The 24,911-nt window shown below is 56.0% G+C and overlaps 9 protein-coding genes across 9 annotated transcripts; 6 read left to right on the top strand and 3 right to left on the bottom strand.

The window, feature by feature from the left end:
* Positions 1 to 884: 884 nt before the first annotated feature.
* On the top strand, positions 885 to 2,662 carry VDBG_03789 (NAP1-binding protein; the record flags this gene model as incomplete). Its single annotated transcript, XM_003005790.1, has 1 exon — positions 885 to 2,662. The coding sequence occupies one exon, from the start codon at positions 1,301 to 1,303 to the stop codon at positions 2,660 to 2,662; it is 1,362 nt and encodes a 453-aa protein (XP_003005836.1).
* A 621-nt stretch (positions 2,663 to 3,283) lies between these two features.
* VDBG_03788 (NADH-cytochrome b5 reductase) lies at positions 3,284 to 4,439 on the top strand (the record flags this gene model as incomplete). Its single annotated transcript, XM_003005789.1, has 3 exons — positions 3,284 to 3,328; positions 3,415 to 3,805; positions 3,871 to 4,439. The coding sequence occupies 3 exons, from the start codon at positions 3,284 to 3,286 to the stop codon at positions 4,437 to 4,439; spliced, it is 1,005 nt and encodes a 334-aa protein (XP_003005835.1).
* A 684-nt stretch (positions 4,440 to 5,123) lies between these two features.
* On the bottom strand, positions 5,124 to 7,370 carry VDBG_03787 (glutamate carboxypeptidase; the record flags this gene model as incomplete). The annotated part of the gene is made up of 2 exons (XM_003005788.1): positions 5,124 to 6,926; positions 6,978 to 7,370. The coding sequence occupies 2 exons, from the start codon at positions 7,368 to 7,370 to the stop codon at positions 5,124 to 5,126; spliced, it is 2,196 nt and encodes a 731-aa protein (XP_003005834.1).
* A 1,629-nt stretch (positions 7,371 to 8,999) lies between these two features.
* On the top strand, positions 9,000 to 11,249 carry VDBG_03786 (conserved hypothetical protein; the record flags this gene model as incomplete). The annotated part of the gene is made up of 4 exons (XM_003005787.1): positions 9,000 to 9,060; positions 9,505 to 9,813; positions 9,870 to 9,965; positions 10,018 to 11,249. 4 exons carry the CDS (start codon positions 9,000 to 9,002, stop codon positions 11,247 to 11,249), a joined length of 1,698 nt encoding a protein of 565 aa, XP_003005833.1.
* An 857-nt stretch (positions 11,250 to 12,106) lies between these two features.
* VDBG_03785 (inosine-5'-monophosphate dehydrogenase IMD2) lies at positions 12,107 to 14,010 on the bottom strand (the record flags this gene model as incomplete). Its single annotated transcript, XM_003005786.1, has 3 exons — positions 12,107 to 12,299; positions 12,357 to 13,302; positions 13,530 to 14,010. The coding sequence occupies 3 exons, from the start codon at positions 14,008 to 14,010 to the stop codon at positions 12,107 to 12,109; spliced, it is 1,620 nt and encodes a 539-aa protein (XP_003005832.1).
* Positions 14,011 to 15,807: 1,797 nt separating this feature from the next.
* VDBG_03784 (RasGAP-like protein) lies at positions 15,808 to 20,966 on the top strand (the record flags this gene model as incomplete). The annotated part of the gene is made up of 2 exons (XM_003005785.1): positions 15,808 to 20,507; positions 20,582 to 20,966. The coding sequence occupies 2 exons, from the start codon at positions 15,808 to 15,810 to the stop codon at positions 20,964 to 20,966; spliced, it is 5,085 nt and encodes a 1,694-aa protein (XP_003005831.1).
* Positions 20,967 to 21,829: 863 nt separating this feature from the next.
* On the top strand, positions 21,830 to 22,261 carry VDBG_03783 (predicted protein; the record flags this gene model as incomplete). The annotated part of the gene is made up of 1 exon (XM_003005784.1): positions 21,830 to 22,261. The coding sequence occupies one exon, from the start codon at positions 21,830 to 21,832 to the stop codon at positions 22,259 to 22,261; it is 432 nt and encodes a 143-aa protein (XP_003005830.1).
* Positions 22,262 to 22,829: 568 nt separating this feature from the next.
* VDBG_03782 (predicted protein) lies at positions 22,830 to 23,315 on the top strand (the record flags this gene model as incomplete). Its single annotated transcript, XM_003005783.1, has 1 exon — positions 22,830 to 23,315. One exon carries the CDS (start codon positions 22,830 to 22,832, stop codon positions 23,313 to 23,315), a length of 486 nt encoding a protein of 161 aa, XP_003005829.1.
* Positions 23,316 to 24,499: 1,184 nt separating this feature from the next.
* VDBG_03781 (conserved hypothetical protein) lies at positions 24,500 to 24,697 on the bottom strand (the record flags this gene model as incomplete). Its single annotated transcript, XM_003005782.1, has 1 exon — positions 24,500 to 24,697. One exon carries the CDS (start codon positions 24,695 to 24,697, stop codon positions 24,500 to 24,502), a length of 198 nt encoding a protein of 65 aa, XP_003005828.1.
* Between the last annotated feature and the right edge of the window lie 214 nt (positions 24,698 to 24,911).

The raw sequence follows: 24,911 nt of genomic DNA, 5'->3' as shown, positions 1-24,911 counted from the left end.
CTTAGCCATGACGTGGGCTAAGGTAGGTAGGATAGACGAGGTAGGCCTTCTTACCCAAGGCGGGGGGGGGGGGCTCAGAAGACGAAGCGCGTAAGAGTGCGCAAGCAAAGCAGCCATCCTTATAGGACCCGGCAGCTCCCGCCGTCAGCATCTTTGTTACCCTCAGGAGTAGGCAATCTGGTCAATTAGGTAGGTACTTGCCTGGGTAGGGAAGGAGGTGGCTACCTGGTAGTACTTCCCGAGTGTACCATCATACTTCCCTAGGCACCCAGGTTGGTAGGTACCTACCTAGGCAAGGTAGGCTTCCACCGGCCCACCCCACGCTACCTTACCATCCATAAACAAACCCCCCCCTCACTCCCCTTCTCAATCGTGCCAGCGACCAGCGTCTCGCTCCAGGGCAGCAACCACTGGTTATCTGAGTGGGTTGTCTTGTGTCTTTGACTCCTCTCTTCCACCACCTCCACCTCGACCTCCTCCACCATCATCAGTTGAACCACCCGGCCTCGTCCTCCAACACCGCACATTGTCTGAGCCACGCGCTGAGATCAACTCACCTGACGACACCCTTACATGGACTTTGATCTTAACCTTCTCCACACTCCTTAGACCTCCGTCATCTTCTAACGCTGCCTGCGACTGCTGGCCCATTCGCAACGCTTGGAAGGTTGTTGCTTCCCTCATAATTCCCTTGCCAGCCTCGTTAGGGCTACTCGCCAACCTCTCACTTCTCCAGAGACAGGCCAGGCGGCCGAAGCGCTTTGTCGTGGCGCTTTCCCCTTCGACTTCTCGTCTGCTCACACATCATTGCGGTCTATTCAACTTGTGCGATTGCGCCCCAGATTCGGCCGACAAGTGCGACGCCCCGTCTCTGCCCCAGTGCTCGAACTTGGTTTGGGTCGCCCCCACCAAGTGGCATACCAAACAGAAACCACCAAACCGTCGTGGGACTACCAGGCCGCTTGCCCGACGTTGGCTCCTGACAAGTTTACCGGCTAGTGTCGCTCGGCCACGGAGCCTTGCTGCTGTCTCCTTTGGCGGCGCTCTCGTCGACAACGACCACCTCTCTTCAATCATGGCCACCACCATGTCGCAAACCCCCTCGCCAGCGACATCCCCTCCGGCAGCCTCTCCGGCCTCGAATCCGAACCATCCTCCGCTTCCGCCTCTCGTCACCTCTCCACCAAACCGCCATTCTACGCTTTCGAGACCGCTCTCCCACGCCTCCAAGAATCGATTGTCTCAATACTCCACCGGGTCCATCCCCTCTCGATCGCGACCGCCCTCTCACATCTTTCCCATGTTTCCATCGAGCCTCCCATACACCCTTGTGCGTGATTTCGCCTATCCGGTTGTGCAGTCCATGCACTATGGACCCCTTCCCGAGCCTTCCCATCCCGCCTCCGGTCTGAGCACGCCCATGAGCGAATCTCGACGACTCTCGGACCCGCCCGCCACCTGGGACTCCAAGATGAGCTGGGAGACAGGTGGCTGGCAGCCCGATGGTTTTGGTCGTGGCAACGACTTGCCTCCGATACAATTCGGTGATGGTCCACCCTGGAGCGAAGATGAAGATCTGCAGAGCCCTGTTGTGAGCTCACGGCATCGCAAGCACAAGTCCTCGCATGCTGCCCTTGGGCATGGGCGCCATAACGGTGGTGCTTCCATGGCGAACCCTGCCAACTATGACAGAGAGCGGGGATATTTCATGGGCACAGCTGGTGATGGTAGCGAGCGTTACTACGTGAATCAGGGAGGCGAAGCCAACGGCCCTGGCGGCGAGTATGTCACCTACTCTGCTGCACAGGCACGGCACTCTCGCCACTCATATCAGATAGGCGAGCAGCCACCGCGCCAGTATCTTGACCATGGGGGACCAAGGTCTGAGTCGGATGCCTCAAGCTCTGCGTCTTCGCCTGGTTTCCGTGAAGAAGATCAGTCGCGGTACTCCAGAGACTACCAATTTACCATCACGTCACCGGACGAGGAGATGCACGGCAAGGCTGTAGCCTTGTTTGACTTTGAACGGGAGAATGAAAATGAGCTGCCGCTGGTGGAGGGCCAGATCATTTGGGTGTCATATCGCCATGGCCAGGGTTGGCTGGTAGCCGAGGACCCCAAGACCAGAGAAAGTGGACTTGTTCCGGAGGAGTATGTGCGTCTTCTGCGAGACATTGAAGGTGGGATGAACAGTCTGACCGGCAACCTCGGAGAGGGACCTGTATCGCCTCACGACTCAGGCACACCGACGCAAGCAGATCACACCACCACATACGAACAGCAGCAGCCTCCTGCGACCACTGCGCCAGCCAACGGTTATCATCAACCCGTCGTTTCGACCTTCTCAACATCGAGCAAAGACCTCGACCCGTACCCTACGCAGCAACTCGGAATCCAAGCGGGACAACCACCGCCGCAAGTCATACACTATCATGGGCAACGAGGTGGAAGCCAGGCAAATACTCCCACACTTTCGTCGCATCAGGAAACGGGAGCCATGCGCCGCGGCAGCCAGGACCCCAGTACCAAGACGAACGATCCCCAGTTTACGCCTGTTGTTGAGATTGTCGAGGACAAGACAGCCGACAGCTCGAGCACGCCACAGGTAGTCACATCAGCAGAAGAGCCTGCGAACGAGAAGGCGGTGGGAGAGGACAGGTGACGAAGTCGCAGCGATGGTTGGCCAATCGCCCTGGTGATCTTGGCCTTCACTGAGAGCGTCTTTCTACAGAATCTTGTACAAAGAAATGATAAACGGTTGGCTGGAGCGTTTTATTTGATTGGCGAGCTACTTGCATGTCAGAGGGGGGCGCTTGATGGATTGGATTGGGCCCCGCCAACAGTTGGACAGTGAGGGAAGCAGGGGTGGATCTAACTAAGCTTGAGGGTATGTCTTGAACTTGGATGGCACAAGACCCGAGCATCGCGGATGATGATGAAGGATGACAGCCTACAGTGGCAGGCAGATGGCAACATCTTGCCGAGATATCTATCAGCCTACCTATTGTAAGAATAAACTGCTGCGTGAACAGACACGCCCAGGAGACCACTTGCATTTTCGTTGTCAACTGGATATTGCTTAGAAATCGATACTGCGACTCCATGCCAGAGCCACCACACGTGACTACCTCTGTACGTCATCCACTCATGGCGTCAGTGGGTGGGTACCTACTGGAGGTAGGAGGCCTTTTTGATCGCCGGCAGCTTCAGTCTATATCCTCCAACCACAATTCAATAAACGAATCAACTTTCTGTCGCCCTCACGACGCCAATTGAATTCGAGATGTTCTCCAGATCAGCTTTCAGGGCGGTGCAGCCCCTCAAACAGGTACGCGATCACCCACTTTGTGCTCCGTGGCATTTCCATCGCGCCACGACATCATGCCAGAATATCGTTACTGACCATTTCTTCAGCAAGCACGCCGCTACGCCACAGAGCCCTCGACCGGTGGTTCCAACACCGCCCTCTACGCTGTTGGTGCCGTCGGCGTCGCTGCCGCAGGCTACTACTTCCTTGGTGGTGCGCCCGCCGCCAAGAAGGCCGAGGCCAAGATCAAGGACGCTGCCGCCGACCTGACGAATGCCACGACGAAGAAGGCTCTCAACGGCGTTGACCAAGGCTTCGTTTCGCTCGCTCTCGAGAATGTCGAGATCGTGAACCACAACACTAAGCGTTTCCGCTTCAAGCTGCCCGAGGATGATCAGGTCTCCGGCCTGTCCGTCGCCAGCGCTGTCCTGACCAAGTACAAGGGTCCCGAGATGGAGAAGGCTGTGTTGCGCCCCTACACTCCCGTCAGCGACGAGGGTATGACCTTGCCCTTCTATACTTCTAACACATGATGGACTGCAAGACTGACGAGACCCACCCAGACGCCAAGGGCTACCTCGACCTCCTCGTCAAGAAGTACCCCGACGGCCCCATGTCCACGCACATGCACGACATGACGCCTGGCCAGCGCCTCGACTTCAAGGGTCCGCTGCCCAAGTACGCCTGGACCGCCAACAAGCACGAGCACATTGCCCTCATAGCCGGCGGCACGGGCATCACCCCCATGTACCAGCTCGCCCGCGCCATCTTCAACAACCCGGCCGACAAGACCAAGGTCACGCTCGTCTTCGGCAACGTGACCGAGGAGGACATTCTGCTGCGCAAGGAGTTTGCCGAGCTCGAGAACACGTACCCCCAGCGCTTCCGCGCCTTTTACGTCCTCGACAAGCCCACGGGCGAGTGGTCTGGCGGCAAGGGCTTCATCGACAAGAACCTCCTCAAGACGGTCCTTCCCGAGCCTTCGTCTGGTGACGTCAAGGTCTTCGTCTGCGGCCCGCCCGGCTTGATGAACGCCGTCTCCGGCAACAAGAAGAGCCCTAAGGACCAGGGCGAGCTTGTTGGCATCCTGAAGGAGCTCGGCTACTCGCCTGACCAGGTCTACAAGTTCTAAGCTGCTGCTGGTTTGGGCTCGTATTTCTTGGTAGAGAGACGACTGATTTGTACGAATATGGCAGGCACTAGAATGTAGAAATGATATGTTAGACCGCCACACTGAACTCAGCCCGGCTGTGCTTTTTTGTTTGCACATTATGGACGATGCCCATTCCCTTGCTGAGCTTTCATGGTAGTTACCACGGCCTGGCCGTCAACTCGTGTAGCCCTACTTCATTTCTACTGGCCGTCCACACAGATCTCAGTCCGACATTCACAAACCCAATGGAGGAAGTACTCAGCGTCACCCTATAGTCCATCTCAAGTAATTGTGTCCAATGTAACGGTTCATGGAGGGATGTTCTCATACGTGCCATCCGGACAGCATGGGTATACACCACACTTCTGTTGACTAAATGCTCTTGTCCGCCGACGCCAAGCTCTCTCCAATGATCCCTGCCCACCTCACAGCATTCACATAGTCCCTAGCGTCGATGCTCTCCTGCAGCCCGGGGAATACGGCACCCGCATAGCCCGTCCACAGGCCCGGGGCGAAGACCACGTGCTTGAACCAGTCACGCCCGTCGAGGCCTTCGGGGTGCAGGAAGTGGCGCTCGAAGCCCTTGTACGCGGCGTTGACATGCACGAGCGCCCAGCCGAGCTTGAGGCGCTTCCAGACGTGCCACCAGGGTACGCCGGCGGCTTATGGGTGTCTTCGACCCAGCGGGCCCAGCGCGTCGAGGCGCTGGGTCTCGATGCGGAGATTGGCGGTCAGGAAGCGCAGGTGGGCGAGGGCCTCAGCGACATCGGCCGGACTGCCGCGTGGACGGACTTCTTCGGCTTCATCACCCGAGGGGAGGCCGCTGGAGCGAAGGGCGAAGATTTCTTCTTCGGACATGGTGGCGATGTCGGGCTCGGCGGAGGAGGTGGCGGCGGCCAGTTTGGCGTCGATCTTATCAATGTAACCGGCGAGAGCGTCGGCATAATCGGTCGCGTCGAAGCGGATAATGGGCCTGTTGGACAACTCCGCGACGGTGCGACCGAGGATACGCGCCATGGCCTTGTGGTATTCGAAGCCTGGGTCGCCAAAATTTTCCATCCAGTAGAATGAGTCGTAGTTGCTGTGGTAGTGGTATACCGCATCTTTGGGGCCGTAGCCGCCAAACCCAAAGTCCAGCGACGGGATGCCGGCAAAGTCCTGGAACGCCGTGAAGTCGGAGCCGGAGCCCATGGGCCTGATCTTGCCGCTCCACAGATCACCCACGGTCTGTCCTGGGACAGTCTGGTTTGGCGATGGAATAGCGGCAACAACCTCCCGAAGGACGCGGTGAAGGAGCGGGGCTGCTGCGGCATCAAAGTTGGCACTCCGGACGCCTACGTCCACATTGACGTAGGCAACCGCAGCATCCGTGAGCCAAGGGAGATACTCCTCAACCCACTCCGTACTGCCGATGAGGGAATATTCCTCGCCATCCCAAGAGGCGAAGACAATTGTGCGGAGCGGGGTCCAGCCAGCTGCAAGAGCGGCTCCGACGCTACGAACGACTTCGTTGAGTACGGCGGAGCCACTGTTGGGGTCACCAGCGCCGCCAGCGATCCAGGCGTCACGATGGTTGCCGATCACGACCACTTCATTCGGGATAGTACCATTAACAATTCCGATGACGTTCCAGAGAGGCGTCGTTACGTAGCTTTGCTCGTTGTACAGGTTGATGACGACGTTGTCGGGTGAGGGGCCAATGTTGTACTCAATTCCCTTGTACTTCAAGCCCAAGTTGCGGGTCCAATACTGGTTGAAGTCATCAGCCGAGGGTCCATGGCCGTTCAGAGCCTTGAGTATGGGCAGTGCATCGGCGTATGAGATGGGAATCGATGGGATCGATGGAATGGCGGCATCCACAGGTGCTCTGGGCGCACCGGGCTTGCTTGGATATCCCGGAGTTGTTGGGTCTCCAGGACGCACGCTCAAGAATTGAGCGCTGCCACGCTGGACGCTCGAAGGGTTGCGAGCCGGGCCTTCTGGGTATGTCTTGTACCCATTCTCTTCTCGGATCTCGCCATCGTCACCAGGGTCGCTGTAGAGCACAGCACCAACCATGCCGAGCTCCTGAGCCCGTTTGATCTTGAGACCGCGGAAGATACCACCGTAGCGTGCGATGGCGATCTTGCCTGCAAGGCTGACATTGGCCTTGCGTAGGTCCTCAAAATCTTGGTACGTGCCATAGTTGACCCAAACAAAGGAACCGGTAACGTTACCGCTTGCTGAGTAGCCGTGAAAGGTAGGGATGCGATCTGCGGAACCGGATGTGGGGTCTTCGTCGAGGATGTCCTCTTCGAGCGATGCCTCGAAGTCAACCTTCCAAGAGGCATCTTGCGCATTGCTGTCTTTCTCCTCGCGGCTGAGAACGGAGAGGCTATGGTTCACAGGATAGTTCAAATACACGTCGTAAGAAACAATGTCAGAGGGAACACCCCACTCAATCCACCTCTCCTGGGTCCATCTCGCCTAATGTGTTTGTGAGTACTATTTCCTCACGTAGTCGAGTGGATAGCGTACCTGAGAGAAGTTCTGGCCTGCCAGATGGGGACCGGCGGTGTAGTATCTGCTCCAGTCCTCGGCCTTTTCGGCAGATGGGGTCTCGAAAAGGACACCAAGCAAGTCCTGGTGCGAGAAGTTGGGCCCCGTCTGCGCAGTAGAGTGAGCTGGTCCACTTGGCGGACCAGGAAAGTAAGAGGAGCCGTCGTCGGGATCGAGACACACCAGGACCACGAATGTCGTAAAGAAGGCAAAGAGACATGCGCATATCGCAGTGGTACACAGGCGTCGAACGTAGTGGTGCTGGTACCGCTGCCTGGGCTCCGCCACGACAACCGTGGCTATCAAGGGCGTATGCTCGTCTGCCATGACGACGCCCGGCGGGTGCCTGTGCGCTGGAGACTTTTCAGTCATGGTAACAGTGAGAATGTGCTGTGAAACCTGGTCGTATTGTGTTGTCTGTCGCCAAGATATATCCGTTCTGAGATACGAGCAACAGAAGGAGAAGGGGGGATGTACCGCAGGTGGATGTGATGTAAAGATCGGTCTGCGCCTTCGATAGATGCGTCGAGTATCTGAGGTGAGAGGACACCAAGACTGACTGAGCTGTGGTGAAGCGAAACTCAAGGAAGAACCACTACACCGTGAAGCTTAGGTGTGAATCCTGAACAAGACCTCGATGGGTTGTCGAGAGGTGGGCAGTGGGTCGTATCGTTTGTCATCGATGGCATCAGTGAACGTGACTTTGATGCGATCAAGGAATCTAAAGTGGAGAGTGTACCGTGCCTGCCCCTGGGCAGAGGGGTAGGGAAGTCACCTACCTTCCTGAGGGTAGAGACAGTGAGGGTTATACAGTACCTGCCTAGAATTGGCACATGATGACGCTTTCGGTGGTCGAGGAGCATGGTGCGCTTACATCATCAGCGTTGAACGTGTGCTCGTACTGCAACTCGGATCCTATTGCGGGGTGGATATTCGGCCCCCGGGTTTGGCGCCGATGACGGCCGGGCCAGCATCGGGCCGCCAGTTGCCAGAATCACGAGGGGGCCACACAGGCCAAGCAACTGACCGACTGTGAGGCCTGGACGTGTGACCCCCACCCTGCGTCGGGGGGGACGCGACTCCTTAACGTTGGAAAAAAATACACCCTGTCGCACCTCAACGCTGAACACACCATCTCGCCGTCCCATCCGCTACTTCTCGGTCAAGTTGACGACGACGCCGCCGACAACCGACCAACATGCCGACAGCGGACTCGCCACACTGACCATGGCTGCCACCCCTTCCCTCCTCCCTTGAAACTTCCATTGCATCCTTCGCAGGACGCTTGTCTCTCTTTCACCTCGTGACGGCATTGCTTACATGAGGCGCCTTGGATCGACAACCAATACCGCCTTTCTTTGGGGGATTTCTGCAAGGCTCATCGTTCATCGGATATGCACCTGTCATCCGGAACCAATCGCACATGGAGGAGGAGCCCCTCACAAGACTCGGGAGGCGTCATCTTTCCCCCGAAGGCAAGACCTGTCGCTCGGTGAGCCGACCGCGGGAGTGTAAACCTGAGACCAACCAGGCTGTTGTGCAGTAGTAAATGCCCAACGAGGCAAGTGCAAGTGCATGGAGAAGTGCAACGGCTGGGCACCTAATGCGAGGCGAGCGCGAGCGGATCGGGCTGCAGCGCTTGTGTGTGGAGGTGGGAACGCACTACGACGCTAGGAAAATGGCCAGTGGGGTCGTTGCCTGTGACCGATGCAAGGTTTTGCAGGTGCAGTTTCTCTTCATTTGACTGACCGATTCCTCGATTTCTCATCACTTCTGCATCTTTTTCTTCGTTATTCGGCCTCTTTTGTCCGCAACCTGTCCAACCGAGCCTTGCTCTGGTCCTCTAGTCTTGACCAAATCTTGCTAGACCTCCCATATTTGTTTACGCCTATCTGAAGGCGCCCTGGGTTCCAAAATATATGCCCATCTTATCCTGCACCTGTCTATCCACCAGATCGCCGACCCGCTTTCTGTAGGCTCACGTACTCCCCTTCAGCCATCATGTCGAACCCCAGGAGGAGGCGAGAGCCGCAGCTGCCGGTGCAACAGCTGGCCATTTTGGGTAAGCTACGCAGACTCTCTCACCTCGGCCCATAAATCAGCGTTATCCTGGATACCTCCTCTCGTATGTTGCAGACGCTTCGGACAACTCTACATGTCTATCTAGGCTAGTGCCCCTGCTAGGACATGGGATACAGCGGACATCGCGTGATCATGGACGACAATGTTGAGGAGGGCCAAAAGACAGACAAAATGCTACCTAGATATCTTTTTCATCTTTTTTTTTTATGTTATCCGCTTCAGCATGTGCTGCACTTTGGTCATGATCTTCCTCGCCGCCTGGTCACCGTGAGCCTGAGCCGCATTCTCATGCTCGAAGCAGGAACGTAACATGGACCTCTCCACCAGCACGAAGGAGGGATCGTAGTCGTCTCCATATTTGCTGTACCGACACCTCACAGGTATTTACAGCTATGAGCAACATGGTCCGCTAACATTTTCCCAGCCATCGCGCGATTCGCCGAGCCCCTCGCCATGACTTCCGTCTTCCCCTATCTTCCAGAGATGATCCGCAGCTTCGGTGTCGAGCAGAACAAAGTCGCCAAATGGGCTGGCATCACGTCTGCCGCATTTTCGCTTTCACAGAGCGCCTGTGCGGTGCCTTGGGGGAAAGCATCCGACACGTTTGGCCGGAAACCGACCATCATCGCCGGCTTAACCTCCACCATGACACTCTTCCTCGTATGGGGATTCTCGACTAGTCTAACTATGGCTATCATCGTGCGCGTTTTGCTTGGAGGTGGCAACGGCAATGGTGAGTTGAACCATACCAAATTCATCTTGGATAGCACGTCCTGATATCCTCACTAGTTGGCATCATCCGCACCATGGTGGCCGAAATGGTAACCGAGAAGGAGCTCCAGCCCCGAGCATTCTCTGTCATGCCTCTCGTATGGACGATTGGAAGTAAGCTCCCTCCATAACCAATCCACCTAGAACCACGTATTTACATGGACAGGCGTCTTCGGTCCTGCCTTCGGTGGCATATTTGTCCAGCCGGTCGAGCGCTTCCCAGCGCTCTTCGGCAACAGCACATTCTTTAAGACCTTCCCATTCGCCTTGCCAAACATGATCATGTCCATCTTCTTCCTCATATCGCTTGGATCAGCCATCTTCTTCCTACACGAGACGCTTGAGAGCAAGCGAGGTAGCAATGACTGGGGTTTGCAGATGGGACGGCGTCTTACTCGCACCTTTAGACGCAGTCGCCACGACATTCGAGCGAGGAGGACATCCTTCGTTGACGGCGAGGCCACGGCTCCCTTGTTGCCAGCCATGATTAAGGCCCCAAAGAAGTCCATGATCACGACCAAGCCATCAATGGGCGAAGTGTTCACCAGGCAAACGGTCATTGGTCTCGTTGCCTACACATTCTTGGCTCTCCACGCCGTCGCTTTCGATCAGGTTGTTCCCGTCTTCTTGAACTATCCGATCATCGAACACACACCCGAAAACACGAGTCTACCCTTTCAATTCAGCGGTGGTTTCGGTCTCGGCTCTGAGCGTATCGGCCCCATCTTCGCCTTCTACGGCGTTGCGTGCGGCGCGATTCAGTTTCTCTTCTTCCCAGTCCTCTGCAGCCGATTTGGCACTCTCCGATGCTACCGCGCGTGTGCCTACGTCTCGCCCTTTGTGTATATCCTCATGCCATATACCGTCCTCCTTCCTACCACGACAACACGCTATATTGCGCTCCTGTCTCTTATGCTGGTCAAGGGCTTCGCTGCCATTGTCGGCTTTCCCTGTATGACTATTTTGCTCACCAATTCGGCGTCCAGCCTGCGCATTCTGGGCACTCTCAACGGCTTTGCGACCATGTTCTCCGGCCTGGGCCGTGCCGTCGGACCGGCCAGCGCCGGCGTCGCGTTTAGCTGGGGTGTAGAGAGGGGTTATGTGATTACTGCTTGGTGGCTTCTTTCATTCTGTGCTGTGGTCGGCGCCATCCCTGCCATGATGCTCACCGAAGGCGACGGCCCTGCGCCCAGCACCGAGACCACAGACGACGAGGCCGATGAGGAGACCTTGCTAGAAGATGACGATTCCGACGTGGTAATAACGGCCAAAGACAGGAATGAAGGAGAGGAAGGCGAGTATTCCTCTGAGGATGAGCCTTTACTGGGACGTGCAGGTAGCAGTGGTCGCACGACACCGAGAGCTGGATACGATTCGATCACGACGAGCAAGCAATGATGTTGGAGAATGATGAGCAAAAGGTGTGATGAGAGGGGGCTTTCACGGCGTGAAACGCTGCCAAGTTGACGAAACTCGAGAAGGGAATCTGCGAAATTTTAAACATGCTTGACGGATCATGAGCGAGTTTGAGTTTTATTTAGTTTGAGGATTTTCGGCACACAGCATAGTCCATGCGGTCTTGCACGCGAGGTGTAATGGTGTAATGAGCATTGCCTGACTACTCAAAACTTCTGTTCAGCTTGTCAGTATGAGATTGCAGCACTTTTTGAATTTGGTTCTGCACGGCTAGGCAGGTGCTCATACACCTAACATAGCACACGCAGCGCGGTTCAAATTATCGTAAAGGCCGTCTGCCAGCGGGACTACCTATGTAGAGGAATACCAAGTTGCCGATATCGGCCATCAGGCACTTTCCCTCCCCAAGTAGTTGCACCACCGGAATAATTTCGCCGCATGTTGCACACCTCACCAGACTGGCAGAGCTTCCGCATGTATCGTAGTAAATCGTGAACTTTCATTATTTTCATTGCGCGCGCGAGCGCTCGGCACTTTTTGTGTGTACCATGGTATATCATCGAAGCAGCGTTTCGTAAAAGCGTCATGGCTTCTCCCTATACATCCCCTAATTTTTGTTTTAGAGTGTTCCCAAAATTCCCATCCCGTCCCGTTCCCTTGCTGCGGTATTCCAACACGCGCTTCATTTCCATTCGTTACGCCAGAAAAATCATCATACCGCCCACCATTTCCCACCCCAACGACCAGCATACGCCCCTACGATATGGTCTTGGGGAGGGGGACTCTGCCACTGCCACGACGAGTTGTGTTGCTAGACAGTGCTAGACAGTGAAAGAGGTCTACGCAAAGAGCTTCTTCTCGTAGGACTCCATGTTCACGTTGCCCTCCATCTGGGCGCTCGACGTGCGAAGCTCGAAACGGAGGGTACCGTCGGCGACGCTCTCGTGCAGCTCAGTCAGGCTCTGCATGCCGCAGTCCTGCATCGAGTGCTTAAGGCCGGCCGCGAGGTAGGGGACGAACTTGGAGATGGGACTGTCAAGACTGTCAGCAAACATAATCGGAGGGTGGTTGAGCGCGGGAGAAACATACCCCCTGTGCGCGACGGAGCCGGTAACGCCCTGGGCAACCAGGACGCTGTCGCCCTCGGAGAAGTAGCGGGCCGTGCCGGCATTGCTCTTCTGCGAGTCTTTGCCGCCACCGCCGGCCTTCTTGTCCTGCATGGCGTCAATGCTGCCCATGCCACGGTAGGCCTTGACCAGCTTGCCCTCGCGCGAGACGAAGGACGTGCCGGGGGACTCGGTGGTGCCGGCGAGGAGACCGCCCATCATGACGGTCGAGGCACCGAGGGACAGGCCCTTGACGACGTGGCCGACGTTCTGGACACCACCGTCGGCGATGCAGGGCACGCCGAAGCGGGCGGCGAAGCTGCTGACCGAGTAAACGGCAGCAGCCTGGGGGCGGCCGACGGCCATGACCTCCTGTGTGATGCAGGCCGAGCCGCTGCCCATGCCGATACGCAGACCGTCAACGCCGGCGGCGATGAGGGTCGCGGCTTGCTCGCGCGTCACGACGTTTCCGCCAATGACGTCGAGGCCGGGGAACTCGGACTTGATCCACTTGACCATCTCGGCCTGGTACATGCTGTTACCCTGGGACGAGTCCAGGATGACAATGTCAAGGCCAGCATCGACCAGCAGAGCAAGACGCTCGCGGTCGGCGGGACGGGTGCCAATGGCAGCAGCGCAGAGGAGCTGCTTGCTGTCGGGGAGCTTGGAAGCCAGGGGGAAGTGCTGGTTCTTGTTCAAGTCGGAGCGGGAGATCATGGAGACGAGGTTGCCCTCCTTGTCGACGATGGGCAGCTTGCCCTTCTTGGACTTGGCGAGGATCTTGTTCGCGTCGGGCAGGTCAACGCCCGAGGGAGCAGTGATCAGCTCGGTCACCATGACGTTGGAGATGGAGGTCTCGGGGTCCTCCTCAAACTGGATATCACGGTTGGTGACGATACCCAGCAGCTTGGAGCCGAGCTTGCCGTTCTCTGAAAGCATTGGTTAGCTTTGCGGATTCTTGCCAAAATAGCGCAAAATAGTAAAAGATGCAAAAGGCTTATTTTCATAGTCTAATTAGATATCCTCAAGACAACATGGTTGTCACGTATGGTGGAACGAAAGTTATGACATGGTTTTTTAATCATCGAAAGCCGACAAAAGGGTGGGGAGCGCTGGTAACACGAGCGAAGAGAAGAGAGAGAAATAGGCGACTGACCTGTGACGGGGAAACCGCCGAAACCCCACTTCTCCTTAAGAGCCTTCGCCTCGCCGACAGTGGTGTCGCGGCTGATGACAACGGGGTCGAGGATGAAGCCGTTCTCATAGCGCTTCACCTTTCGGATCATGTCGGCCTGGGCCTCGGGGGAGCAGTTGTGGTGAACAACGCCGAGGCCGCCCTGGAGCGCCATGTGAATGGCCATCTCGTGCTCAGTGACGGTGTCCATGGGCGAGGAGACGAAGGGGGTCTTGAGGGTGACACGCTTGGTGACAGGCGAGTCGAGGTTGACGGCGGAGGCGGGGAAGCCAATGTAGCCAGGAAGCAGCAGGAAGTCGTTGTAGGTCAGACCGCCGTGCTTCTTGGTGTCCATGAGCTCGGTGATGTCAAGACCGTCACGGCCCTCGTACTCCTTGAGGACATCGAGAGCGGTGGCGTGGTCGAGCACCTTCGCGCCCTGGGTACCGTTGGTGCCAGGCATTTTTCTTCTTCGCTTTGCTGGGGCAAAGTGATGGATGGAAAAGAGTGGGAGAAAGTAGAAGCGGGAGAAGGCAGCGAGGAAGAAGAAGCTGTCGTCACGCAAAGTCCTGATGCTTGCTTGGCTCGTTCAATGACTGCGATCGGTTGGTCTCTTCTTCCCAGTAGAAGGAGGGAAGAAAAAGTTCGTCTGGTCCCCGCTGGAAACTTTTTTTAAAGGCCCACTCAGACCCTGCACATTTTGAGCTGACTGACCCGAACTCGGTGCGGTGCGGGGCAGGGGGCCAGCAGCGAGTTGTAGGGCCCAATCGCCTGGCCTCCAGCGCACAAGCCCCACACCACGCGAGCGGTGTGTGCCCTGTGCACGGCTGTCATGGATAGAAGCATGTTTGCTCGTTACGCCTTTGGCCATGACCCGGTTTCTTCATGACCGCGCCAACCCTTGCCTCTGCTCTCCGTGAATTGTGGCCAAGGAAAAGGTATACTAGTTCCTTCCGACATATGGTCGCCCCGGTGCAAGGGCCGTCTGAATGCATCAAGGATTTTACGTCGCACGAAGGCCTTGACGACGTGACTTGTGTTTCTGGGCAGGAAGTGTAGCCGTATCCAGCAGGCCAACAGGAGGTGTCGAAATCCCATCCAATTGCCCAATCATCAGTGCCAAGCTGTCAGGCGCCCACCAGTTTCTATTGATCCATAGACTCGTTTCTAGAGACCGATGACGATCCTGGGAGCGCATCTTGTTCAGGACGTAGCTTGAACAAGAGGAGAAACGGCACACAGGATACCCGTCCAACCACGTGGAGACGTAGTCAACACGTTACGAATTGATGTGATGGTCTGGATTTATCGGTATACTGTGTTGTGCTTTTGCTCCTGGTCAATTGAGTGCTGGGATCAACAGTCGCTTGGCACCACATCCCGAGCCGTCTCTGACTGCCGTGTGAAGCCATCCTAGGTGGTTGAGGGGCAAAGCAGCAACAACACTTCATTCAGCCTTCACACTGCCAACAGGCTCAGTCGAAACGAAACGCGCGAGCCCAAGGCAAGGAAGGTCGCAGGCACAAAGGCCGTAGCACCGGCACATTATCGGTAGCTGCCGGCTCAGTGTGACGTGACGTAACAGCGCTAGCAAAAACCAGGCCTGCGCCAGACAGCGCCGGACAGCGGTTGCTCCACTCCTCCCACCCATCTGCGCCTAGCCACATCAGGCAGTAAACAAACACAGAAACTCAGCACAGCAACGGCACTCACTGCTCCAAAGCACCAAACATCCATGGACCCCTCAGCCGTCCAGCCGCCGACTGCCATCTGCTCCTGCGTTATCCTTGTTCACTTTTAACATTACGGTCTCGAAATGGCCGCCGAGTACAGGGCATGAGGTTATCGACGAGAACCCATACGATTCATTTCTTCCTCAACATCATTGCTGCTGTGCTCCTTGCACTGCTCCCTCGCCCCAACTCCCTCGCGCCGAGCGCGCCCATGTCTTAGATCCCCGACTACGCGCCACTCCACCTTGTTGTGACCCAACTCTGCCTCTGGCATTGCCTCCGACTTTGGGCCCTCCAAGAGAGCAAATCTTCACCCCTCCGCATCCTCCGCCGCCTCGACACATTCCAAGCCAGCCACCAAAGTCGACCCTGACCACAGCGTCGTTTGGTTAGCTCAGCCCGAGGAGCATCGACCCAGAGCCTTCCCAGCGAAAGCGCCTTCATGTGGTCATCCGAATTCCGCGAATACATGAACCTGCAGCGCAAACTTTCCTCGACCTCCTAACCGACGTTCGGCATCGTCAACCATGTCGTACCGAACACACCCTCTCCGGCAATCACAAAACCTTGAAACAGAAGGAAATGTCAACCGGCAGCCCTCAACTGCCTCGTCATCTGCCTCCTCTGGCTACTCCAATTTCTCCGAGCGCAGTCGCGCCAGTACAGTATACTCCTCAGCCTCGAGCGGCTACGCCGCCGCTCACACCCACAAACGGGGCATGAGTGATGTCAGTCGCTTCAGCCAGCGTCCGCTGGAAGATGACGTCTTCACAAGTTCAAAGAAGAAGGAGGAGGGCAACATCTTCAACATGGCTCGCATGTCCTTACGACCACTCCCCCAAGCTCCCGCCGGGCCGTCTCCCGCATCCTCGCCCTCACCCGAGCGGAAACCGACGAGCTATCGCCATGACCGCGGCCAAAGCATCGACGTCGGCAGATTCTCACTCTCGCAAAACGATGGCAGCAGCTCGCCCACGCCCACAGCTACACCCAAGAAGGCTACAACGCCCAAGGCTACAACGCCCAAGACCACAACGCCCAAGGCCACAACACCCCAGCCGCCGACGCCCACCTCAAGGCCCTCGCCGATTCGACCGCACTCTATGCTCTTGACTCGATCCGACTCGGTCAGCGTGGGCAGCGCCGCCCTGCCTCACGCGAACTCGCCATATCACCCACACCAGACGCACGCCGCGCCACTTGAGCGGCCCGATCTTCAGAGCTTTGGAAGGTCCTCGACAAGCCACTTCCGCACGCTGTCAAAGCTCGCGCAAACCGACTCTGCCGACGACTTCAAAATCACATCTCCCGCACAGGAGGTCGTCGGCCTACGCGGTCGCCGCAGGCTGCAGAGGACAGGTGAAGACAAGGGTCGTATAGGCCAAAAAAGTGGCGGTTACGGCTGGGAGGGGAGGAATTGGATGGATAAGCAACGACAATTCCTTCAGGCCTACGAATACCTTTGCCACGTCGGCGAAGCCAAGGAGTGGATTGAAGATGTCATCCACAGGGACATTCCTCCCATCGTGGAACTGGAAGAGGCCTTGCGAGACGGCGTCACCCTAGCTGAGGTCGTGGAGACGTTGAACCCAGATCGTCGGTACCGCATCTTCCGTCACGAAAGGCTGCAATACCGACATTCGGACAATATTGCCATTTTGTTCCGATATCTCGACGAAGTAGAACTTCCCGACCTTTTCCGCTTCGAGCTCATTGATTTGTACGAGAAGAAGAACATACCCAAGGTCATTTATTGCATTCACGCCCTCAGCTGGCTGCTGTTCAGGAAAGGAATCGTCGACTTCCGCATTGGCAACCTTGTTGGTCAGCTGGAGTTTGAGCACCATGAGCTCGAGGCCATGCAGAAAGGACTCGATAAACTTGGGGTTAGCATGCCCAGTTTTGGCAATATGGGTGCCGACTTTGGCGTTGAGCCCGAGCCCGAGCCGGAAGAGACGGAAGAAGAGCGCATCGACCGAGAGCTGGCTGAAAACGAGGGCTCCATCATTGAGCTACAGGCACAAATCAGAGGCGCTGCGCTGCGAATGGAACTAGGCGACACGATGCAGAAACTCTGGAACTCCGAGACAGCTCTCATCGAGTTGCAGTCTCGAATCCGTGGCGACTTCACGCGTCAGATCATGGACTACAGGCTCCAGATGAGAAAGTTTGCTGTGAACCTGCAGTGTCAAGCCCGCGGCTTTCTCGTCCGAAGACGACTCGCCAATAAGGAAAGATTCTGGAGGAGCTTGGAGCCTGACATCTTGGAACTCCAGAGCCTTATCCGGGCTAAGAAGGTCCGTGATGAGGTGCAGCACTCCAAATCTCAGCTCGCCATGCACGAAGGTCCTGTAAGGGGCATCCAAGCGGCATTCAAGGGCTATCTCGTCCGAAAGAGCTTCGACAGTCAGCGAACCGAAACGCAACAGACATCTGGTCAGGTGCAGCAGCTTCAAGCAGCTGCTCGGGGCATGCTATTACGAGGTCGGGTTGAGAGGGATCAACTTTCCCTCGAACAACAAGCCTCGGCCATCATCGACTTGCAAGCGGTTGCAAGGGCGTTGTTGATGAGGGGTCAGATCGCCCGCGACCAGGAGCATCTTCAAGGCTTCGCTCCGCAGTGGACTGCGCTCCAAGCCAAGTTACGTGGCAATGTCGCCCGTTCTGCCATTCTCTCAACGAAAGCAGAGCTCAAGGAACACTCCCCTCAGCTCGGACAGCTGCAGGCCTTTGTTCGCGCCGGAGCCGTGAGACGAGACGTCGCTCAGACACTCGAGGCATTGGCCAGCAACGATGGAGCCAATATTCAGCTGCAGTCCTGCATACGTGCTATGGCAACCCGAGGCCGTCTTGCAGCCGACAAGGAAGCCTTGACACAACAGGAGCCTGCTATCACCCGTCTGCAAAGCCATATCCGAGGCCACCTATGCCGCTTACGACACACGCAACTCCTCGAAGAGCTTGAGTCGCATGCAGAAGATATAAGCAAACTGCAAGCTCTGGCAAAGGCTATGATGGTTCGAGAGGAGATTGGCTTTGTGATTGCTGAGCTTGAAGAGGAAGAACAATCTATCATTGCCATTCAGGCAGCTGCCAACGCCTTCCTTGTTCGGGCTCGGTACAGGGAGAAGCAAAAGTTCTTCAACGAGAACATGCAGAAAGTCGTCAAAATTCAAAGCTTCATCCGGGCGAAGATTCAGGGCGAAGCCTACAAAAGCCTCACGACAGGCAAAAACCCGCCGGTTAACGCCGTCAAGAACTTTGTGCATTTGCTCAACGACAGCGACTTTGATTTCAACGAGGAGATTGAGTTCGAGCGGATGCGCAAGACGGTCGTCCAACAAGTTCGGCAGAACGAGATGTTGGAGCAGTACATCGACCAACTCGACATCAAGATTGCCCTGCTCGTCAAGAACAAGATCACGCTGGATGAGGTTGTACGGCACCAGAGCAACTATGGCAGCCACTCTATCGGTCTGCTGGCAAACTCATCTATCTCTTCTGCCAATCACTTCGACTTGAAGGCGCTGAACAAGAGCTCCAGGAAGAAACTGGAATCCTACCAGCAGCTCTTCTTCAATCTCCAGACACAACCTCAATACCTTGCAAGGGTTTTCAAGCGAATTCGAGAACAGGGAACACCGGAGAAGGAATGCAAACGTATCGAGCACCTTATGATGGGCTTGTTCGGTTATGCTCAAAAGCGAAGAGAAGAGTACTACCTGTTGAAACTGATCGCCCGTTCGATGCGTGAGGAGATTGACGGCACACGAGACGTGCAGGACTACCTACGCGGCAACTTCTTCTGGTCAAAACTTCTTTCCAACTACGCTCGATCTCCGCGAGACCGAAAGTACCTTCGCGAGCTGCTCGGCCCGTTGGTTCGCGACAACATCGTCGAGGACCCAGCCCTCGACCTCGAGAGCGATCCCCTACAAATTTACCGCTCGGCCATCAGCAATGAGGAGCTCCGAACCGGCCGACCAAGCCATCGTCCCCTGGATGTTCCCCGCGAAGTCGCTATCAAGGACCAGGAGACACGAGATCTGTTCATCGATCACCTGCGGGATCTCAGGGAGATTTGCGACCAGTTCTTGTTTGCGCTTGAAGATCTCCTTGCCAAGATGCCTTATGGTCTCCGGTTCCTGTGTAGGCACATGTTCGAAAGCCTCTGCCAACACTTTGAGAAGGAACCCCAACACCACATATTGCAACTGGTGACCAATTGGTTGTGGAAATTCTATCTGCAGCCCGCAGTAACAGCACCCGAGAATGTTGGTGTCATTGAGAAGCAGCTCAGCCCTCTCCAGAAGCGCAATCTGGGTGAGGTTGCCAAGGTCCTCAGCCAGGTTGCGTCTGGGAGGCCTTTTGGTGGGGAGAATGTTTACCTCCAGCCTCTGAACGCCTTCTTGGGCGATTCGATTGATCGGTTCGCCCACATTACGCATGAGATCATCTCGGTTCCCGATGCGGAGAGCACGTTCGACATTGATGAATTCAACGATCTGTACGCCAAGAACAGGCCGACGCTCTACATCAAAATGACGGACATCTTCGCCATCCACAGCTTGATTGCAGCGGAACTGCCGTCCGTGTGCCCCAACCGGGACGATATTCTCCGAGAGATCATGCAGGACCTCGGAAGTGCCAAGAGCAACGAGAGTGAGATGCTGGCTGCGGGCTCATCTGATATCCAGATGTTCCTGACGCCCAAGCTGCACGATGTTGATGATCCGGATGCGGAGGTTAAGGCGCTCTTCATGGAGACGAAGCGATGTGTGTTGTATATTGTCAGGGTGCAGTCTGGTGCGAACCTTCTCGAGGTCCTCGTCAAGCCCATCACACCGGAGGACGACCACAGGTGGAAGATGGTGCTGCGGGACGACTTCTCGAGCAAGGGCTCGCGAGGGGCCTACTCGGACGCGAACATGATTGATGTCACTCGCATGTCGTACCACGAGCTCAAGCGAACGGCGCTGGAGAACGTCATGAGGCTCGAGCACATGGGCAGGATATCCAAGCACAATTTCTACCAGGACATCCTCAACGCCATCGCACTCGACATTCGAACCAAGAGCCGCAGGCGGGTCCAGCGGCAGCGCGAGATCGACGGCGTCCGCATGACGCTGTCCAACCTTCACGACAAGGCCAAGTACCTGGAACAGCAGCGCAAGAGCTACGACGACTACATCGAATCGGCCATGGCCACGCTGCAGAAGAATAAGGGGTAAGTACACCCGACATTGGAAAGGCTGCGCAATGAGAGAGGAATACTGACACGGAGTTTTTTTCCACCAACAGCAAGAAGCGATTCTACGTTCCGTTTACCAAGCAGTACAACCACCAACGCGAGCTGGAGCGCAGCGGCCGCGTTCCCAAGTTTGGGAGTTTCAAGTACAGCACGCGAGCTCTCGCAGACAAGGGCGTGGTTGTCGCCTGGACGGGCGTCGGTGACTGGGACAAGATCAACCTCACCATCAGCTGTGACGAGGTGGGCGTGTTCGCCATTGAGGGTTCCCGCGGACACATACAGATGCCAGGAGCAAGCGCACAGGTGCCCATCGAAGATCTGCTGCAGGCTCAGTTCGAGTCGCATCAGTTCATGAACCTCTTCGAGGGGAACCTCAAGCTCAACGTCAACCTGCTCCTGCATCTTCTCTACAAGAAATTCTACAGGACGCAATAACTAAGGTCTGATACCCCGGACTCCCGCCACCTGCCTACCCGTTGGCGCTGGAGGGAGGGGGATACCTCTTTTCATCTTCTTCTTTGGAACCCCCTCGATGGGCGGACACGACTTTTATGGACAGGGTTAATGGACTACTTGGTACCTAGGGATGGACGCTGCGGTTACTGGCGAGACGGTATTTCTGGTGTTTCGGTCGAAGCATGCATAAGGAAGGTGTTGATCAGCTCGCACGCGCGGGCTTTGGCATTATTACGGGGAGAAAGGATACCCCGAGAAGAAGAGAGGAAATGGGAGGATGCGCGCTCGTTTGTATTCAAGGGGAGAGATCTTGCAAGTGCTCATGGTGGTTGAAACAATGACTGAGTTGACATGAATGAATTCGAATATACTGCTCTGATGACTATGATGTGATATTTTTGGCTTTCTTTTCACTTTTATTTTGAGAAGAGGATATGCCATGGGCGATGCCTGGCGCAGGCAGTTGGTCGGCGAGTCTGAAGTTCTCATGGCTTGCATTTGCATTGCATGGATTGATTGATCGAGGCCTGTTTTTGTGGTGACGTTAGCCAGCTACAGGGGGTGGGGGCGGGCGCGGCGGCGTTCTCTCTTTACCTACCCCAGACCCCGCCAACTTTTTCAACATTTCACTGCTATTCCGCGTATTGGAACGCCTTTCGGCCCAGGTCCTCCCTTCGATCATAGATGCGCACCTGACAAGAAAGCTTTTGCATTCGGCATTCACCTGGTCTTCACCTCTCTCTGACCAGGCGGCAAGGCTATCCAAAAATCATCAACTCCTCTCCGCCAAGCTACGACTTGCACAAAGTTAGCCCTCTCACCAGTCCTTGCCTCGTCCCAGCATGGAGGACCCAACGAGCTTCGTCGACGAGATCGCAGCGTGGTTCGACATTGACCCCGATAGCCCCGTCCTGGCCGTCTTCTGGGGCGCCTTCGTCCTCCTCGCCTTCGCCTTCGTTGCGCTCGCCGCCTTTGTCATCACGCAATGGACCGAGTGGTACACTGGCCGCTTTGGCTCCGTGGCCGGGCCGTCGCCTGAGCGTGGCACCAGCGGCCTGAAGGCCGGGCTTTCGAGGGCCCTCTACTTCGGGCTGTACCTTGACGGGTGCGGCATCGCGCTGCTGCTGGTCGTGCTGTCGCCGGCGCTGGCCATTGTGGCCATGGGGCTGGCGCCGCTGATCGCGCTGGGGGTAGGAGTGTTTGGGATGGGGGGCGACGAGGATACCGGTACCAAGACGAAGCCGAACGTCGCTGAGGAGAAGAAGGGACAGTGAGCGTCCTGGTCCTCGTCTTCGGCGCCGTCTGCGAATGATGAGCCCACATTGGCTACGTATGCTCGTGAGGGTTCGGCTGCGCCTCTGCACACACAACGACGCATGATGGATATCACAGCAATGACAAGTCACCTACAACGAAGCCTTCCTCTGAGACGCCACGCAATCAGTATGAACACTGAGCCCCCTTTCGCCCTCGAGAGCTTCACGAAACCTCGCGCTTGGTCGTTTTCGTTTTCTTGGCGTCTCTGCAATCCTCTTCGGACTTCGCCAGTCACTCGGCAGATCTTGGTGTCCTTTCTGCAGGCGGGAGGCGAATGAGACGTGTGCGCATGTGACATCGCTGCGCAAGGCCAAGTTCTAAGACTGCGACTAGCAGCAAGACACCAGACAGAGGCATCCGTCATCGCAACCACACCCTCACCCCTCACTTGCATACCATCCCACTCACTCAACAGCAAGTGCCCAAATATACTTCATCGCCACATACGACACGGACACGCCCTTTCCAGACACGAAGGAAAAAAAACACGACCCGTTCCCTATATTTCCACCGCTCATCAACACCATGTTCGCCATTTCCGTCAACCCCCTCATAGAGTGGGCGTCCAACATACCTGAGGATAGCCCCTGGAACCTCGCCGTTATCATTCCCCTCATACTTCTGGGCCTCTACTACCTCTTCGGGAGTATCCACGCCATCATGGTCTTCTCCGACTGGTTCGGTCGACGATTCACATCCGTCACCGGCGCCGCGACCGACAGTCCGCTGACGCGCGCAATGTACCTCGGTCTCTGGCTCGACGGCTCCATCCTCATGATCGCCGCTGTCCTCGTCTCGCCGCTCGGGATCCTCGCCGCCATGGCCACGGCCCCGTTTGTCGCGTTGGCGTTGGCGGCAAAGAGACTTCTCGGGCGTCGGGTCGCGGCGCGGAGGGGGAACGGCAAGGGGCTCGTCGAGATGATGTTTCTGGATTTGGAATCGCCGGTGCAGATGGCAGCTGTGGCTTTCGTGGCCGGGGGGCTCATACTGGGCCACCTGTGGACGATATGACGGGTCGTGCATCTGCAGGATAAGCTAGACATCAGGTTGGCGAAGGGGCATTTTGACATCTTCTTGAGTTCCTTGCACTACAATACAATCCATCTTTATTGAACCCGATGCTTCGACTGCTTGGACGCTACGATACCTGCCCTTGCCAAACCCGGGTTCTAGATGGGAAAAGACGGTTGTTGCTTTGGGTGTACGAGAATCGTGGACCCTCAACATGCTCCGGGTTACTGAGGCCCCAAGAACAATGCTAGAACCCGAAAAGATTCCACTCTCATTCAGAAGGCAGTTGAGACAAGCGTACTCAGGCAAGATAGACGCCAAGCAGATCTAGACAGCTCTATTCATCGCCACGCAGAGTCTTGAGCATCTCCATAGGCTCTAGATGATGGGCTATAATGAGGCACCAGACGCGGTTGCCCTCCGCTCGCACATCGTCAGCTACGATCACGAATTTTCCAAATGATCGGCAGCAGGGCTTTATATCTGCCGGAACTCCACTTGTCAGACATTCTGCATCGAGGACCAAGGATGAAACTAGACTGTTATACAGGGAGACTCGAACACAGCATCAGTGCAGTCATATAGACGAGATCCAGTCTTGGATGTTCATAGTCAACACGATGGCATGGCATAGCAGACAGTGTTCATGTATGTGTAATCATCATCGATATATTCAAGATACGACATGAGCAAAGTCGTGAAAACCCCCCACGCCTTTCTCCGTTTTCATTGTATCATACAACAGTACGGCCGTAGCCGCATGACAGATGTAAACTACGTATGAAACCCGAAGAAACGATACGAGATGAAACGCCAAACACCTAGCAAAAGAATAACGGATAGATTCTGCTCCGCAAGGCAGACAAACACATAGCATATCATAGAAATGATATGGGACAAAACAGGAAAAAGTGTGACGAATAGAGTCGGTGGGCGAGGTGACAACAGTCTGTCGGGAACGCTTCGTTACCCAACAGCTTTCTCAGCCGTGTATTAAAGATGGCGTGATGTATAGTTCGATTGCAAAGCAAAATCAAGGTCACTCGCTTGGGTATGTTGTGTACTGATGGGTATCATGTGCGGCTTGCGGTGGGCGCTTCACTGGCAGGCGTAGATCCACCCCCAACTGCCGTCAACGTCGGTGAACGGACTTGATTTGGTATGTTTCCTCCGACTTGTGGCCATTAACGAACCCGCTTACCATCTAGGTACTTGGGGCTACGTGCATCGTAGTACGGGTTCTGCAGGGTCTGCTGCTTCCGGGCCTCATAAGCCATGCGCTCCTCTTCATCAAGCGAAAAGGCCTTTTTGAGCCAGCCGAAGGCACTGCGTTTCTTCTTAAGCTTTTGCGTAGTGCCAGATGCCTGAGAGTCGTATGTCATGGTTGTCACGTTGCTAAGCATGCCATGCTCCGCCCATTCGCGATGGAGCATTACGCTGATGGCCCGGGCGATAATCTGGCTGTTGTGATGGATACGTTGTTCGGGGCGAGGCGCCAGCCGTCAGGGGCGCTGCTGGAGGGGCGAATGAGGGCTGGCTTGTACGGGACGATAAAACTGATGATGTTCGGACCGTGGCGATGCTACCACCGGAGAA

This window comes from Verticillium alfalfae, genomic scaffold (assembly GCF_000150825.1).
Source record: "Verticillium alfalfae VaMs.102 supercont1.4 genomic scaffold, whole genome shotgun sequence".
Lineage (NCBI taxonomy): Eukaryota > Fungi > Ascomycota > Sordariomycetes > Glomerellales > Plectosphaerellaceae > Verticillium > Verticillium alfalfae.
The sequence above is the reverse complement of the archived record's forward strand: the minus strand, read 5'-3'. Positions and strand labels throughout refer to the sequence as shown.